At 40.4% G+C, this 17,284-nt stretch overlaps 1 protein-coding gene and 1 long non-coding RNA gene across 2 annotated transcripts; both read left to right on the top strand.

Moving 5' to 3' along the window:
• Nucleotides 1-2,380: 2,380 nt before the first annotated feature.
• LOC104231201 (dormancy-associated protein homolog 3-like) lies at nucleotides 2,381-4,691 on the top strand. The gene is made up of 3 exons (XM_009784152.2): nucleotides 2,381-2,722; nucleotides 3,155-3,292; nucleotides 4,298-4,691. The coding sequence occupies exons 1-3, from the start codon at nucleotides 2,608-2,610 to the stop codon at nucleotides 4,405-4,407; spliced, it is 363 nt and encodes a 120-aa protein (XP_009782454.1). The 5' UTR covers nucleotides 2,381-2,607; the 3' UTR covers nucleotides 4,408-4,691.
• Nucleotides 4,692-8,635: 3,944 nt separating this feature from the next.
• On the top strand, nucleotides 8,636-16,925 carry LOC104231203 (uncharacterized). The gene is made up of 2 exons (XR_712055.2): nucleotides 8,636-9,537; nucleotides 9,614-16,925. It is a non-coding gene; the product is annotated as an uncharacterized lncRNA (long non-coding RNA).
• Nucleotides 16,926-17,284: the final 359 nt, after the last annotated feature.

Here is a 17,284-nt window from a genome sequence, read left to right as displayed (position 1 = left end):
CTTTTTGCTAATTACTAATCAACTGCTGATACGGGCTGAGGTTCACGCCGTGATATCTGGTCGGGTACATATGCCACGGCCCTTTGTTAATCGTGTATGGGTATTTGGCAATTCTTTCCAAGATCTTGTTATTCAAATCGGTTCGGGGGGCATGGTCTCGATGGCTTCGGGGAAAGGTGTTTTATTCAGTCCTTGATATGAGAGGTTTCCAGCTTTGATTTTAATTCTTTATAGTTATGTCCTCGCTTTGTTTGCCCCTCCGAGAAATCGGAGTTCTCATAAGCCTCGATTTTACCCCTATACACTTTTATTTCTTATTTTTCAGATAAATTATTGTTTGCTCTATTACTTTCATTTTAAATATGTGAGGAGCATTTGTTAAAAATAAGTTTGTGTTATACTAGCATTTTTTTTTCTTTTCTTTTTTAAAATTTTTTAGTGCAAATAATTATATTCTAAACTCATATATATTTTTTTGTTGATTAAAAAATAGAACAAAATCATAAGTTTCATTATGTTCATATGAGCGGAAATATACCTAGTATTACTTTTTTTAGTATTAATTGTTAATTTATAATTATCTCACACATACACATTTATATATAACTCTCTATATCTTATATGCACATATATTTGTCACATATTGTCCCAGTTGAGATGGGCCTACATCAGGGATCACCCTTAGCCCGTTTTTTTCTTTAGCAATAGATTTATTGACGCGACACATTCAAGGGGAGGTGCCTTGGTGCATGTTATTTGCAGATGACATAATCCTGATTAATGAGACGCGTGTTGGTGTTAGCGAGAGGCTGGAGGTCTGGAGGCATACCTTGGAGTCTAAGGGCTTCAAGTTGAGCAGGACCAAGACAAAATACTTAGAGTGTAAGTTTAGCGGTGCTACCTAGGAAGCGGACGGGGATGTGAGGCTTGATTCTCAAGTCATCCCCAAGAAAGAGAGTTTTAAGCATTTGGGGTCTATAATTCAGAATGATGTGGAGCTTGATGAAAATGTCACGCAGGATGAATGAAGTGGAGGCTCTCTTTTGGTGTCTAGTGCGATAAGAATGTGTCATTGAGACATAAGGGTAAGTTATACAAGGTAGTGGTTAGACCGACTATGTTGTAAGTGACAGAGTGCTGGCCAGTCAAGAACTCCCACGTCTAGCAGATGAAAGTAGCTGAAATGAGGACGTTGAGATGGATGCTTGGGCATACTAGGTTAAATAGAATTAGTAATGAAGTTATTCAGGACAAGGTGGGAGTGACCCCTGTTGAGGAAAAGATGCGAGATGCGAGATTGAGATAGTTCAGGCATATTAAGAGAAGAAGCACAGATTCCCCAGTCAGGAGGTGTGAGAGGTTGGCCTTGGGGTGTAAGAGGAAGGGTAGTGGTAAGCCAAAGAAATCTTGAGGAGAGGTGATTAGGCGGGACATGGTGCAGCTTGAGCTAACCGAGGACATGACCCTGGATATGAGAGTGTGGAGGTTGAGGATTAGGGTAGAAGGTTACTAGGTAGTCGTGCATTTCCCTTTGTCTTCAGTAGTTCGTTAGTGTTAGTATGGTACCCTTTTATCCTGAGTTTGCTATTTTCGCAAATCTTGTTTTGTTATTACATGTCACTAGTACTTCCTTAGTTTGTTATCAGTGTTCCTTTCATATTCTCTATTGTTATCAGACCTTGGATTTAGTTTCTCTAAATTTATTGTCTTGCTATTACGTGTTATAAGTACTTCTTTCATATTTTTATTGCTATCTTCAATTTATTTTCCTAATATATTGTCTTGCTATGAATTTCTATCAGCACTTCTTCCATCTTCTTTAGCAGATGGTCTATCGGAAATAGTCTATCTGCCCTTCCAGGGTAGGGATAAAGCTGCATACATCCTACCCTCCCCAAACCGCAGTTGTGATATTTCACTGAGCTATTGTTGTTGTATATTTGTCACATATTAAAGTTTATTTAATTATTCATTTATAAAAGTTTATTTAATTTAATAAAAGAATGCCTGTTATGTGATCATACACTTATGATAAGATATAATGATTATATATGCACACATATATAATCCTGTTATGTGATTATACACTTATAAACAAAAAACATTATACTTGAAATCAACTTATAATTATATTATGGCAAAACAAATAAATTTATATAATTATTATTAATAGTTTGTACGGTTAAACTTATAAAATCAGCTTAGAATAGTGGTTTAACCAAAACTGCCATAAACAACATAATCTTCAAGAAAAAGATCAAGGGTATACACGATATTTCCTCTCGAAAAGTACCCGTCACGTGACACCCTCGATCAACTCTATCCGAAGTTGCCAAACGGCGAAATGTTAAAAGATGAAAGAAAAACCAACTCCGTCCTTGTCACGTCGATCTTATCCCATTGTGCTAATAGATCCATCGTCCATCTCATCTCAGATCTAGATCAACGATACAGAATCAATCTCATCCCACAAAGGTTGTTCGATATTTCACGCTAAATCCCTCAATAAATAAGAGACCTTTCCGTAGCGTCCTTACACCTCACTCACTCAGTCTAAGCATACGGTTTTCCCATACTTTAACCTGCACCGATTCGCTAACCTACGCCATGAGCATACTTGACAAGCTTTGGGACGACACCGTCGCCGGTCCCCGTCCCGATAGTGGCCTTGGCAAACTCCGAAAATCTTCCACCTTTAACTTGGGCTCAAGTTCCGGCAAGGGTACGCCTTTGTTGCTATCTTCCGCCGGTTCCTCCATTAATAATACATAACTAATTAACAACTGCTATATATAAAACGTATTTGAAAAACTAGTTTAATTAGATTGTCCCGCATTATTACGTATTTCTCAATGTTTACGATCTACTAATAATTAAGTATCTGTTATATGTGGTCATATTTACATCAGCGGTTTATGCTGATGATTAACTTTTGGTTAATCTATAGTTTATCTTTTTGTTGATAAAGTCCTTCGATCGTATGAGGAATTTTTCTCCTTAAGACAACATTTAATCGGACGTTGTCAGTATATATTGTCCCAATTTGAAGATTGAAACAGTAACTTTAGATCACTTAATTAGATGATATTAAAAAACTTACTTTTTTTTTTGGATCAAGATATTATACTGGAATCTAATGAGTTTTGAGATGCAGAAACAGAAGGAAGTCAAGAGGTGGCTAGGGTGACAAAACGTATAATGATAGTAAAGCCTCCAGGATATGTGAGTAAAGACTCTCCTCCAGTTTCGCCTGCCAGTGCCGGTTCCACTCCTCCGGTATCTCCCTTTGCTGGTATGCCTTAATTTCAGCTTGTTGTTTAATTTCAGTGTTTGTTTATAGCCGGGCGAAGATGTTTCAATGTAGTAGTTCAGTAGTAATGTTAACTCATTTATCTTGGCACGGAGTTTAAAAAAAATGAAGATTTTTTTTAATTTATGGTGCTAAAAAAGTCAAGAAATGATCAAAATTATTTGTATGGTTATAAAAGCTTCTTAGCTAAATTATTTTTAAATTTAGAGAGATGTACTCCTTCCATTCCAGTTTATGTGAACATATTTTATTTTTGGACTTCAAAAAGAATGATGTATTTTTAAATTTGGAAATAATTTAGTTTAAATTTATAATTCTGCATTTAATTAGAAATTTGTATAACCATACAAATATTATGGATCACTTTTTGACTCGTTTAGGACCATAAATTTCAAAAGTTTTTTATTTTTTTCTTAATCTCCGTATCCACATGTTCATATAAATTAGAACGGAGAGAGTAATTCTTTTTAGAACGGATCAAAAAATAAATAAGTTTACGGGTTAACCGAGAATATCCTCCAATAAACGCGGGCTATCACAGATCTAGATGAATAATGGGCGTACTATTGTTTGGGGGTTAGTTTTGTAAATTTAGCTTTGGGAGGGAGAATATGTGAAGTTGGTAGGAGGCCAATTATGTTATTTAGCAAATAATGAGTAAAATTTTCTAACGGATAATGTAATGTATAGGTGGATACAATTTAGAAGGTGATATTTTTGTCTAGATCCACTAGCTAGAGTTTAAAAACATTTGGCCACGAGTACGGTACACGTAACCATAATGGTTCAACCCTTCATGTACTATTAGTTTGAACTAGCACCTGTAGTTTGAACATAACGGCGTAAAATGTCCTTACTGAAACGCAAATTAGTTGGACGAAATTATTAATTAATGTCTGTTGGGTGTAATGTACAGTAATTTGTTGCATGTAAAAGTATAGGATGAGACTGAATATATATTTGATGTTTTATAAATATGTATTGCAGGTGCGGGAGGAAAGGAGGCATTTCGATTCCGCAGGCGATCAGGGTCATTTGCATACGAGAATGCTAGTGGGATTGGACCCAGAAGCCCTCCTCCTCCTTACGACCTGTGAGTTATGAATCGAGGCTCAACATGCATGTTTCAGCTGCTTGACTCTATATATGTTACGTGTCCGACTTGTCGTGGCTCTGTTTTTGTAAATATTGTTAGTTTTTTTATGTAGCGGAGGTGTGGTGGCTGGGTTGAGTATTAGTTTTAAGTTACACTATTGTAGTTCGTCTGTTCTCAACGATTCCCTTTTGTAACCGGTTCCTAGCTCCATTTGAGTTCAAATTTGGCTAATCATAACCCAACTATCTTTCCCCTTTCTCATTGGCAATATATATAATTTCTTTCCCTTTTCTCTATTAACTTTTAAAAACAAATTAAAAGGAGAAAAAAGAGTAAGTAGTGTTTCGCTTCGACGTCATTTTGTTTACCATTTTTTAGTTGTGAGCGGAAAAGAGTTGAAAAGAAAATCAAGGTTTCTGCTTGAATATTGTTTATCCTTAAAAGCAGATAACAATTAAACTTATAAGTGGTTTTAAAAATACGTAAATTTACCTAGTACCAGTTGATAAATATGATGATTAATAATAGAAATAAACAATAAAGTAAAGCAAACCAGTATAGAAATACGATTCAGCTCTCGAGCTAGGTCGCCCTCGAATTGAGTGAGTGAGAGTAGGGTTATGAAATAAACTGATGGACAAGAGAGTATAAGAGAAAAAGAGTATTGTATTGCTTTGACATGCGTCAATATAAGATGATTACAAATGGTTAAGACCCTTTTTATATAGTAGAAGAATTCTATTTACGGTATGGATCTAATTACAGAAGGAAATCTCATGATTAGCTAAATAACCGCCCTTGATTTGATCTGTTCCGAGATTTCTGCCATGATCTTCGACCAGTCATGGATATCTCGCCTTTCCTTTGTCATGCTATCATCGGTCTTGCTCGATGTCTATCCCGTTCGACCTCGATCATTACTGGTCTCGATCTCGGCAAGTACCTCGAATCCCGAACTCGGTACTTTATCCTCATGTCTCGGTTTGATATACTATGGGGCTAATCCTCGATCCATCCCCCAGGTCTCGGTTAATCAGTAAAATCGATTGGGTCCGGTTTTAACTGTATACAGATAGTGCCCTCGTTTTTTGGAATGTAATGACAAGAAACGAATTGAATTTTCGAATTGGACCTTGGTTCACCATTACGTAAGTATTGTGATGTAAGCGGCAGAGGTGACCGAAACGTCCCATCAGTTCAATTTCAGGCATTTAAGGCGCGTCAGTTGCCGGTCGGCCACTAGCAACTTTGAACCGTCGCCGTGAAACCCATAAATAGGCCTCTTTTCCACTCTTTCAAACTTTATTTTAATCTCTTCTGCTATAATCTTCAAAGCTCTTTGCATTCTTCAAGTTCTTCTGCGAACCTTCAAGTTTCACCGCTAGCCTCTTCTTAAAACGCCAGATATCCTAACCCCCTTTCTTCTTCGTTCTCAAAAATGGCTAAGACCTCTAAAATTGTCCTTACAAAGAAGCCGCCTCTTCATCAAAGTTAGCCGGCACCATCGCCGCGGCGGAACAGTCCCTTATGGACTTCATTCTGTCCAAAACACGAAATATCCCAATCTCTGCTCTCCTTTGTTCACAATAACAAAATGGCCAAAATATCTAAAATCGTTCCGCAGAAAGAAAAAGCTTCCTCGTCTTAGCCGGCCGGCGAGCAGTCAGCGGCAGAGCCACGCCCTGAATTTTTTTTCCTCCGTCATGCTTTCTTGACTCAGACTTTAAGGTTAAAAAGACCCCTCGGTTCCGGGCCGATGCGAGCCTATGTCGAGGTACATATGCACAATCACCAGTGGCCTTCTAAACCAAGTTAAAAAGGATTAGTTACAACACATGTTGGGTGACATTGAAAATACTGTTTTAATTTCTAATGTCACCCAATATGTGTTGTAACTAGCTATCCCCTTCATAATATTTTGCATAAACTCGAAAGTCGGGTTTATGCAAAATATTACGAAGGGTATAGGTAGTTACAACACATATTGGGTGACATTGGAAATATGGTTTAAATTTTCTAGAGGCACTTATTAAAGCACGCGGTAATCTCTCTAAGTGTGGGTATCGGGTATCGGCCTCACCTAAGGTCCGTCTAACATAGTAAACAGGAAATTGCATACCTTTCTCTTCTCGAAACAGGACCCTATTTATCGCTATTTTCAAGATCGCCAAGTATAAGTAGAGTTGCCTGTACACATTCGGGGTGAAGCAGTGGAGGACTTGACATGTATCGTTTTAGTTATTCTAAGGCTTGTTGGCATTCCGGTGTCCATGTGAAATTTCTCTTTTTCTTAAGCAGTGAGAAGAACCAGTGACTTCTATTTGAGGACCTCGATTAAAATCGGATAACAATTAAACTTATAAGTGGTTTTAAGGATACGTAAATTTACCTAGTACCAATTGATAAATATGATGATTAATAATAGAAATAAACAACAAAGTAAAGCAAACCAGTATAGAAATGCGATTCAGCTCTCGAGCTAGGTCGCCCTCGAATTGAGTGAGTGAGAGTAGGGTTATGAAATAAACTGATGGACAAGAGAGTGTAAGAGAAAAAGAGTATTGTATTGCTTTGACATGCGTCAATATAAGATGATTACAAATGGTTAAGACCCTTTTTATATAGTAGAAGAATTCTATTTACGGTATGGATCTAATTACAGAAGGAAATCTCATGATTAGCTAAACAACCGCCCTTGATTTGATCTGTTCCGAGATTTCTGCCATGATCTTCGACCAGTCATGGATATCTCGCCTTTTCTTTGTCATGCTATCTTCGGTCTTGCTCGATGTCTATCCCGTTCGACCTCGATCATTACCGATCTCGATCTCAACAAGTACCTCAAATCCCGAACTCGTTACTTTATCCTCATGTATCGGTCTGATATGTTATGGGGCTGATCCTCGATCCATCCCTTGGTCTCGGTTAATCAGTGAAATCGGGTGGGCCTAATTTTAACCGTATACAGATAGTCCCCTCATTTTTTGGAATGTAATGATAAGAAACGAATTGTATTTTCGAACTGGACCTTGGTTCACCATTACGTAAGCATTGTGACGTAGGCAGCAGAGGTGACCATAACGGTCCTATCGGTTCAATTTCCTAGGCAATTAAGGTGCGTCAGTTGTCGGTCGACCACTAGCAACTTTGAACTATCGCTGTGAAACCCATAAATAGGCCTCTTTTCCACTCTTTCAAACTTTACTTTAATCTCTTCTGCTATAATCTTCAAAGCTCTTTGCATTCTTCAAGTTCTACTGCAAATCTTCAAGTTTCACTGCTAGCCTCTTCTGAAAACACCAGATATCCTAACCCTTGTTCTTCCTCGTTCTAAAAAATGGATAAGACCTCTAAAACTATCCCTCACAAAAAAACCGCCTCTTCATCAAAGTCCGCCGCCGGCGCCGCCACTGCGGTGGAACAGCCCCTTGCGGACTTCGTTTCGATGAAGTGTGCCACTACTACTGATTTCAAGGTGGAGAACACATCCTCGACACAAGACCGATGTGAAGCCGTGTCGAGGTACATGTGTACGATCACCGAACGTCTCCTCGAGAAGGTGAAAAAGGAGTGCAACTGGGTAGACAATGATGTAGTAGTGCCCAGTCCAGAAGAATCCATCACAACTTACAAAGAGGGGTATCTGAGTGTCTATACCTCCCCTTCACGACAAGCCCCCTAGATTCCATCATCGTTGCCTTTGGCAAGAGATGCAATGTCACTTTGGGCCAAATCCACCCGTCGTTTTGGAGGATCGTGATCCTCCTCCGATTCTTAAAGCAAGATCGAGGGGCATCCTTTTACCCTCAATTACTTCATCCGTCTCTACGACCCCCGGCGTTATCGTTGAGGCATGATCAAGCTTTATCGCCTAGCCGCTAAACCACCGTTCTCGAGCATAGATGAGACTTGAGGCCGAGGTTGGATGGGCAGGTTTGTCCGAATAAAGACTTCGGATTTAATCTCTGCCGCAGATATGTCGCACCCTGAAAAGTGGAATATGAAACGTAAGTATTGCTTAGCCTTATGAATATCTATTTTTTCCATTATGCTTTCTTGTCTTCCCTTCATCTAATTATTTTTGTGTTGCAGCTATGGCCGTTGTGCCAGAAGTGATCCCCGACCTGAGGCAATGGGTCGAGGGATTGGTGTCACAAAAAAATTATTCTGAGTGTGCTTGGATGGAATTGTCAAAGCGCCGATGGGAGGCCCGTAACCATGGTAAATTCCTTTCCTTCGAAAGGTTTTTAGTCGGGCTTTGTTATTGTACTTACTCGTCGTTTTCATTTTGTAGGCCTTAAGAAGGACGTGCCAATGAGGCCCCCCTCTGCTGAATAAGAGGCACTCCTTTCCCCGTGTGCCCCGAAGCAGGGCAAAGAGAAGAAAAGAATGGAGGCTCTGAGTTCCCCAAGCCCAGAAAAGAAAAGGACGGTCGGGAAGCCCCGTAATCATAAGGGGGATGTTATCCATGTAACTCTGGAATCGGCCCAACAGATAATGGACGAGACCGAAGACAAAGACGAAGAAGAAGAAAGCTCTGGGTTGGTGGCTCATGTGCGAGCTGGCACCGAGGTTTAAAGTATCGTTGGACAGGCAAAAACCGAAGCTGCTTTGCCCCGGCCTAACAAGCCCGAGCTAGAAAGAGTTGAAGATGCCTCACCTCGAGGTGGGGAGGCCACCGAGGAGGCGGTCAAGGCTGGGGTAGAAACCAAGCTCGAGGCTCCCGGGAATGAAGATGATGCGTCTAAATACCCACTTGGGGCAATAGTGATCGGGGACTACTCCTCATTCCCTCCAGTTTCGGATTCGATGATACGCGACACTCAGGCTGCAGATACTTCTCACGGAGAGGGGGCCTACGAAGATGAAGATTGTTTTCGCGGCTATTTTGCTCATGTGGAAGATATCACTGGTTTGGGTGATTTGGACGTACTAAGGAAGAGCTCAAATGAGGCTTCCTCGAGCTATACACTGACCAACCAATTTCCGCCCCCCAGTGTTGACCTCGATAGTAAGAAGCCTCTTATTATCTCGATCCCAGAAGATACTTAAGTTTTCTCTGCCCTCATAGGGGTGGCGAGCTATCTCCAATACAGTGTTTGTTCAATGAGGCCCAGCATGCTCTAAATCGGTAAGTTCAAAGGCCACTATATCTTTTTATGATTTTGAATTGTAGATATCTCTAACACTTTTTTCCTTTCTTGTAGGCTTCAGTACTGCATCATGAGGCCTTTCTCCCAATCCGAGAGGAATGCAAGGTCGAACTCTAGGGTCTCATTGAGAAATGCAATACCTAAAATCTTCTCACTGAGAAGCTTCGGGTAGACATAGTGGAGGATCGAAATGCGCATGAAGAGATGGTCGAGCAGGTATTCCAAGTTCTTCATGATAGTGAGGATGAGTCGGAGATAACAACTAACAATCCCATTCTGCAGGTTCGACAGAGGCTCGAACAGATCAAGGGCCTCCAAGGGAAAATAGATAAAGTGCGAGCCGAAGCCAAACATTTCAAAGGATGTATGGATATTTTGGTTGCACAAAAGGAAACCATTCAAGCTGAGCTGAATTCGGCCAAGTCACAGCTTTGATATGCAAGAGAGAATTCCTTGGTTGAAGCGAAGAAGGTTGAGGAAATCGAGTCCAATTTAGCCAGTTTAACTAAAGAGCTTGAGGTTGCCAGATCTGAAGCGGCCAAGACAAATACTAAGGCCAGGCTACTGCGGCTTAATGCAAAGTCGATGCCGAAGCCACCCCCGAGCAATCCAAGGGTATGGTGGATAATTCGAAGTGGCAGGCCCGAATGGAGGCTCTCGGGGGGTAATTGCCCAAAGTTTTGACATAGCTGGCGAACTCGAGATCGCCAAGGCTTGGAAGCAAAGGCTTGGAAGCTAGCATTTCCCGACGAGGATTCCAAGAATGTGGGCGGATCTGGTGGAGAAGACCTCGAGGGTGAAGAAGCTTCCTCTGATAATGATCGTGCTGATTAGGCCTAGTAATTTTTGTTTTTTATTTAAGGCTGATCGGTCTTTGTAAATAATGTTTGATTGGTCCATGTGGCCCTTGTAAGAAAAATTTTGATATATAAAAACTTTTTCCTTTCCATGGTTCTTGAATTAATTGTCCTTATTTATTTTATGTAAGTATCAGAGTACCTTAGCAAAAAGTTATATGGTGTTATTCAATGGTCCTAGGTCGAACATTCGAACTTGTCCCGTGGCAGTTTTCGATAAATCAGAGCCAAGTGAGATCATTAATCTGGTTCGGAATAAGGTAACCTTTGAGTTTGATGTTCGAGTGAGAATGTTATCTCGAACTCGAAATCAGGTGGCCCTTAGGCTCGAAGAACAGTACCCGAGTGAGAATTTATTCAAACTCGAGTTGCAGTAGCCCTCAAGCTTAGTAGCGAGTAAGAGTGATGTTTCAAACTTGAAGTAAGAATAGCCCTTAAGCTTTTGTATTTGGCCGATCTGACCTTTGTAGAACGATCGTTTTAATATATATATAAGGCTTTCTACCCCTTTTTGGCTTTCAAGAATTGTTTTCTTTAGTTTGTCATTCATGTTCGCAAAGGTTATAATGCCTTAGCATGAAATAAGGGATTGTTCGAGATTTCGAACAATTTTGTACTCATTAGAGTTTTTAAGACTTGATATTATCGAAGCCCTTTATAATTTTGCTGAGGGTGGCCCTTTTAACCGGTTTATGAGAATATTTGAAGCCATGTTCTATTATGGAATTCAGACGTCTCTAAACCGCATTGATTTGCCCATAGCCTTTTTATTTGGGACTTGCCTCTTAGGATTATTTTCCCGTTTCACTTCGAGCTTGCCCAAGTGTCAGTCCCTGAATGGGGTGGCCATGGCCTATAAAAAACCGAGGGTCGCCTTTAAGGTCTTATGATCTCGAAGTTTTAATAATTTGATCTTGTTTGTTTCTCGGACGTCAGTACCCGAGCATGGGGTTCCGTTATGATCTGCCCTTAAGCCTGCTTACACAATAAATCAAGAGTATGAAATTGTTAAGTAGAAAATTCTTTCTAAGGCATGAGATATCGGTAAGGGAAAATAATTTTTTCAATAGATGATTATATATACGTACATGTTTGATGCTAGGGCTCGAGTAACCTATATGGGCACGGTTCATTCGACCGGTTGGCCCTTACAAAATTTACCTATCAAGACCCCGTTGTTAAGAAGTAATTTTCTTGCAACAAAGTGAACATTCGAGGGTAATGCCCCTAGTATTCGAGGTTGATTGTAAAGAAGCCTCGAAAAGTGTTGAATTGTTCTAAGTTAGCACGATCAATGATTGCCTCGTTAAAAACCTCGCCAGAAAAACCGATTGCTTGGAAGTATCTCTTTAGAAGTAACACGTTCCAATTGTTTGGTAATTGCTCGTCGTTCATCGTGCTAAGCTTGTAGGACCCCTTTACGATGATGTCGAGGACCACATATGGCCTCTCCCAATTTGGACCCAGTTTTCCTTCATTTGGTTTCGAGTGTTGAGAGTGACTTTTCTTAGCACCAAGTCTTCTATTTTGAAGTATCGAAGATTGGTTCTTCGGTTGTAGTATTTTTCAATCTGATGTTTTTGTGCGGCCAATCGAACGAGGGCGGCCTCGTGTCTTTCATCCAACAATTCTAGGAATGTGTTTATAGCCTCGTTATTGATTTTTCTATTGCATATCAAAACCTGAGGCTAGGTTCCCCGACCTCGAACGGGATAAGAGCTTCGACACCATATACCAAAGAGAACATTGTTGCCCCTGTACTGGATTTCGATGTCGTGCAGTACGCCCAAAGAACCTCGAGCAATATCTCTCTCCATTTTCCCTTAGCATCGCTCATCTTTTCTTAAGATTTTGAATGATGGTTTTGTTGGTTGATTCGACTTGTCTATTCCCGCTGGGATGGTATGGCATTGATAGAATCCTTTTAATATGTGATCCTCGAGATATTTAGTCACCTTGCCGCCGATGAATTACTTTCCATTGTCACACACGATCTCGAAGGTCATCCCGAATCGGCATATAATATGGTCCCAAATGAAGTCTATAACTTCTTTTTCTCTGACTTTCTCGAAAGCATGTGCTTCAAGCCACTTAGAAAAATAATCAGTCATAAATAAAATAAGCTGAGCTTTACCTGGGGCCGAAGGTAGAGGGCTGACGATGTCCATTCCCCATTTCATGAATGACCATGGGGATAAGACCGAATGGAATTGCTCCCCGAGCTGGTGAATCATCGGCGCACACCTTTGACATCTAAGCTTAATCAATGTGTAGTGATCTCTAGTGGGATCCCCGTCATATCGAGATGGAACCAAGCAAAATAATCTATGTTATCTAAAATGAATTGAATAATTTTTTTCCTGAGCTTCAGAGTTAACCTTGTGCCCAGGTATACCTTTCGATCGGGCAGATGCTCGATCAGAATGATTTATTCCAGCTCTTCGACCGTCGACTTTATTGCGTCAGAATCATCGGGGATTATGAAGGTTCGAGGTATCATATAATCATCATCCTCGAAAGTTTCATGATCCTCCGATCGGGCCGAGACTGGTGACTATGGGTTGATATTTGACTTTTTGCTTTCCCTTCGAATTCGATCCCTTTGTTGACAAAAGTGTTGACACTGGTATCAACTTGGTGAAGGGTCGAGGGTACTACCCTCATGTTATGGATCCAAGGCCTCCCGAGCAGGAAGTTGTACCTCATGTCACCCTCGGTTACATGGAACTTCGTTTCCTATATGGTTCCGACCACGTTTACCGTCAAGATAGTTTCCTCTTTGGTGGTTTCACTTGCTATGTTGAAGCCGTCAAGCACTCGAGCTGCGGGCACAATTTGATTTTGAATGCCGAGTTGCTCTACGACCCTTGATCGAACAATGTTGGCCGAGCTACCTAGATCAATCAACACATGTTTAACTTGAATTTTATTCATAAGTATAGATATTACCAGTGCGTTGTTGTGAGGTTGTTTGATCCCTTTTGCATCCTCGTCGTTGAAAGATAAGGTCTCTTCCGGTAAGTAGTCCGAGTCCGTTTGGCTCTTGTGATTGTCACCTTGGTGCGTTTGAATACCGGTCCTTGAGGAATATCGACCCTCCAACGGTCATGTGAATCACGTGCTGTGGCTCTTCTTGCTCATTCTGTCTGTTTGAATCTCCATTTTTGAAGTGATTTTTGGCTCGATCACTTAAGAATTCTCGAAGGTGCCCCTCGTTGAACAACCAGGCTACTTCCTCGCTTAGTTGTCTGTAATTTTCTATTTTATGGCCATGGGTGCCATGATACTTGCATATTTGGTTTGGGTTTCTCTGGGCCGGATCGGTCTGCAAAGGTCGAGGCCACCTAGTATCTTTAATACTCCCAATGGCCGATACTATGGCGGAAACATCTATGCTGAAGTTATATTCTGACAGTCGAGGTGCTTCTTTGGACCCGACATCCATGTCGAAACTACTCTTGCTTATGAAACCTTGGGTGCTTTGTCCCTGATCATTCCTTCTATCATTCCGAATGGGGTTGTGTCCAGACCCACTATTTCTGCGATCTCTCTCGTATGGCTGATATCGGTCTTTGCTCGAATGTGGTTCCCTATCGACATCCCTTTTAACTCTGTCCACGGGCCTGTTGGAATAAATTGAACCAGTTGGAGCCCCCAATTGATCGTCTTATACCCTAATCTTCGATTGATATCAATTATGCACATTGGACCAAGTGACGGCTGGATATTCGATCAAACTCTGCTTTAATTGTTGCGAAGCTATGGAACTTCGTTCGCTGAGGCCTTGAGTGAAGGCTTGAATAACCCAATCGTCAGTGAGCGGTGGAAAATACATCCGTTCCATTTGAAATTGAGATACGAATTCCCTGAACATCTCGTTGTCCTATTTCATTACTTTGAATAGGTCTGACTTTCTAGTTGTAACCTTAATGGCTCCAGCGTGCACCTTCACAAAAGAATTTGCAAGCATAGCAAATGAATCAATAGTATTAGGCGGTAAATTATAGTACCATATCATGGCACCCTTTGATAGAGTTTCTCCAAATTTCTTCAGCAATACGGATTCAATCTCATCATCTTCTAAGTCATTTCCCTCAATGGCGCACACATTTGAGGTGACGTGTTCATTTGGATTTGTCATCCCGTTATACTTCGGAATCTCGGGCATACAGAACATCTTCGGGATTGGCTTTGGAGCCACACTCGGGGGAAAGCTTTTTGGAAAAACTTTTTGGAATCAAGTCCTTTCAATACCAGTGGTTCCCCCGGGATCTGGTTGACCCTAGAGTTATAAGTATCCACCTTCTTATCATTTTCCTCGATCTTCTTTTCTCCTGTCTCGATTCGCTTTGTCAGTTCCTCGAGCATTTTTACGATAGCGGGATTAGTCTCTGATTCTCCTTCATTTGATCTCTTTGGCACCGATTTGGCTCTATGAACAACTTCTTGTGATGGCTCGAGCTCGATCCTGCTTGGTGCACAATTCTAATTTTGGAGTTGTGTTATTGTAGCTTGCTGAGTCTGCAACATCTCGAATATCATTCAAAGACCAATTCTGCCTTCTTCACCGCTCTGTGCGTTCTAATTGGATGTTCGAGCATCTCCACGGATGCTATTCTCAGGATCGACGCCCAAATTCCCATTAATGGCAATATGGGATCTGACGTCGATTGGGTCCACGGTCGGAGCTCCATCGGAGTTTACTGGAGGTACTTCGTTTCCTAGAGCGACTATGTTTTCGTTCTCGCCAAGAAGGCCAAGGCCGTTGTCTGTGTGTGTGGGTGCTACTTGGGAGTTTGATATGTTGATCCTGAAATCAAAGACACTTCAAAGAACAAGCGTAAAATAATGTGTGTTACGAAAATTGTACCAGGCAATCACTATTATCCTTAGCAACACAGTGAGCGCCAAACTGTTTACCCTTAAAATTGGATAACTATTAAACTTATAAGTGATTTTAAGGATACGTAATTTCACATAGCACCAGTTGATAAATATGATGATTAATAATAAAAATAAATAACAAAGTAAAGCAAACCAGTATTGAAATGCAATTCAACCTTCGAGCTAGGTCGCTCTCGAACTGAGTGTGTGAGAGTAGGGTTATGAAATAAACTGATGAACAAGAGAGTAAGAGAAAAAGAGTATTGTATTGCTTTGATATGCGTCAATGTAAGATGATTACAAATGGATAAGACCATTTTTATATAGTAGAAGAATCCTATTTATGGTATGGTTTTAATTACAGAAGGAAATCCCATGATTAGCTAAACAACCGCCTTTGATTTGATCTGTTATGAGATTTCCGCCATGATCTTTGACTAGTCACGGATATCTCGTTTTTCCGTTATTATGCTATCTTCGGTCTTGCTCGATGTTTATCCCTGTTCGACCTCGATCATTATTGGTCTCGATCTCGACAAGTACCTCGAATCCCGAACTCGGTACTTTATCCTCATGTTTCGGTTAATCAGTAAAATTGGATGGGCCCGATTTTAACCGTATACAAATATAAAGTATTCTGTCAAAAACTGCTAATTGTGAGATTAGTAATGAGATTGTGTGTCGCTGTGATCATTGAATTATTGGAGATTTACTATGTATCCAACGAAATACAAAAGCTATGTCGTAATCTTGAGCAAGTTGAATCGTTAACATTCGAGTATTTTTTTTAAAACCTGTCTTAGATCTAAAATACAATACTGCAGTAACGAAGCAGAAAATCTCAATACTATGTAGTCATTTCGGAAACCACTGGCGACGAGAATAAAACAAGGACGAAAGGTAAGCCTTGTCACTCTGATCGTGAAGTATAAACCACTCTCTTCTTTGCACTTCTCACATAAATTAAGCTAAAAGGAAAAAGGGACGATCAGCCAAATTGTCATGATTCACGTAAATTTCAGCACCCAATGAATCCACCTTAGGACTAAAAATAAATAAATAATGAATGTAATCTTTGAAAGAGATTACTATTGATTAAGAAAACTACAAGCACTAATGATGAAAGTGGAGTAGTGCTAATTCTGTGGATCGCTATATAAAGATAAAGCTAGATGATATGATACAAGATACTCCGTAGTTTAAAATCTGATGCTAAAAATTATTTTTTGAAATGTCAAATACAAACTGTGTATACGGTTTCGAGACCAGGAGATCACGTCGAGGTTCAGCCACGCAATGGATCGGGCTATAGCACGAAAACGAGGAGTTCAAGAATCGAGGTGTCCGTCGAGACCGAGGCCAGCAGCAATCGAGACTAAGTATGACCAACTTCGAGTGAAGTACAATAATGGAAAGGCGAGATATCCGTAACCGGTCGGAGATCACGACGAAAATTCTGGAACAGATCAAATCAAGGGTGATTATTTGTACCAATCATGTGATTTACTTCTGTAATTAGAATTGTATCATAATTAGGATTCCTCTAGTATATAAAGAGGAGTCCCCATCATTTGTAAACAATCGACATTCACGAATATCAAAGGAATATAATATTTCTCAGCTTACTTGCTTGTTCATCAGCTTATTGTGCCTTTAACTATTGTTGCACAACTAGCTCGAGGGTGTCCGAGCTTGAGGGCTCTATTCAAATGCTGATTTGCTTTGTATAATTGTCAATTTGCATCATTTATCTTTATTGATGTTTTTAGACTTCTGGGGGGGGGGGAGTGATTTGTATGGTACCCAATTTTCGCTTAACTTTATTATAAAAGGACCTGGTTCTTCTATGTATTCCAACTATTACTGTTGGGGAATAATAAATACGGAAAATAAAGAACACAGAGATTTTACGGGGAAAACACCTGGCTTAAAAGGTAAAAAAACCACGGCCTACCTTCCGGTAGGATTTTCCCAAACTCTCCAC

This window comes from Nicotiana sylvestris, chromosome 12 (genome assembly GCF_000393655.2).
Source record: "Nicotiana sylvestris chromosome 12, ASM39365v2, whole genome shotgun sequence".
NCBI classification, from domain to species: Eukaryota; Viridiplantae; Streptophyta; class Magnoliopsida; order Solanales; family Solanaceae; genus Nicotiana; species Nicotiana sylvestris.
Note: the sequence above shows the minus strand (reverse complement) of the source record. Positions and strands in the feature narration are given on the sequence as shown.

Bases quoted from the DNA above. Each gene is read 5' to 3' on its own strand.
- LOC104231201 (XM_009784152.2), top strand. From the start codon at position 2,608: ATGAGCATACTTGACAAGCTTTGGGACGACACCGTCGCCGGTCCCCGT. The intron at 2,723-3,154 runs GTACGCCTTTGT...TTTGAGATGCAG, and splicing joins GGGCTCAAGTTCCGGCAAGG to AAACAGAAGGAAGTCAAGAG. The intron at 3,293-4,297 runs GTATGCCTTAAT...TATGTATTGCAG, and splicing joins TCCGGTATCTCCCTTTGCTG to GTGCGGGAGGAAAGGAGGCA.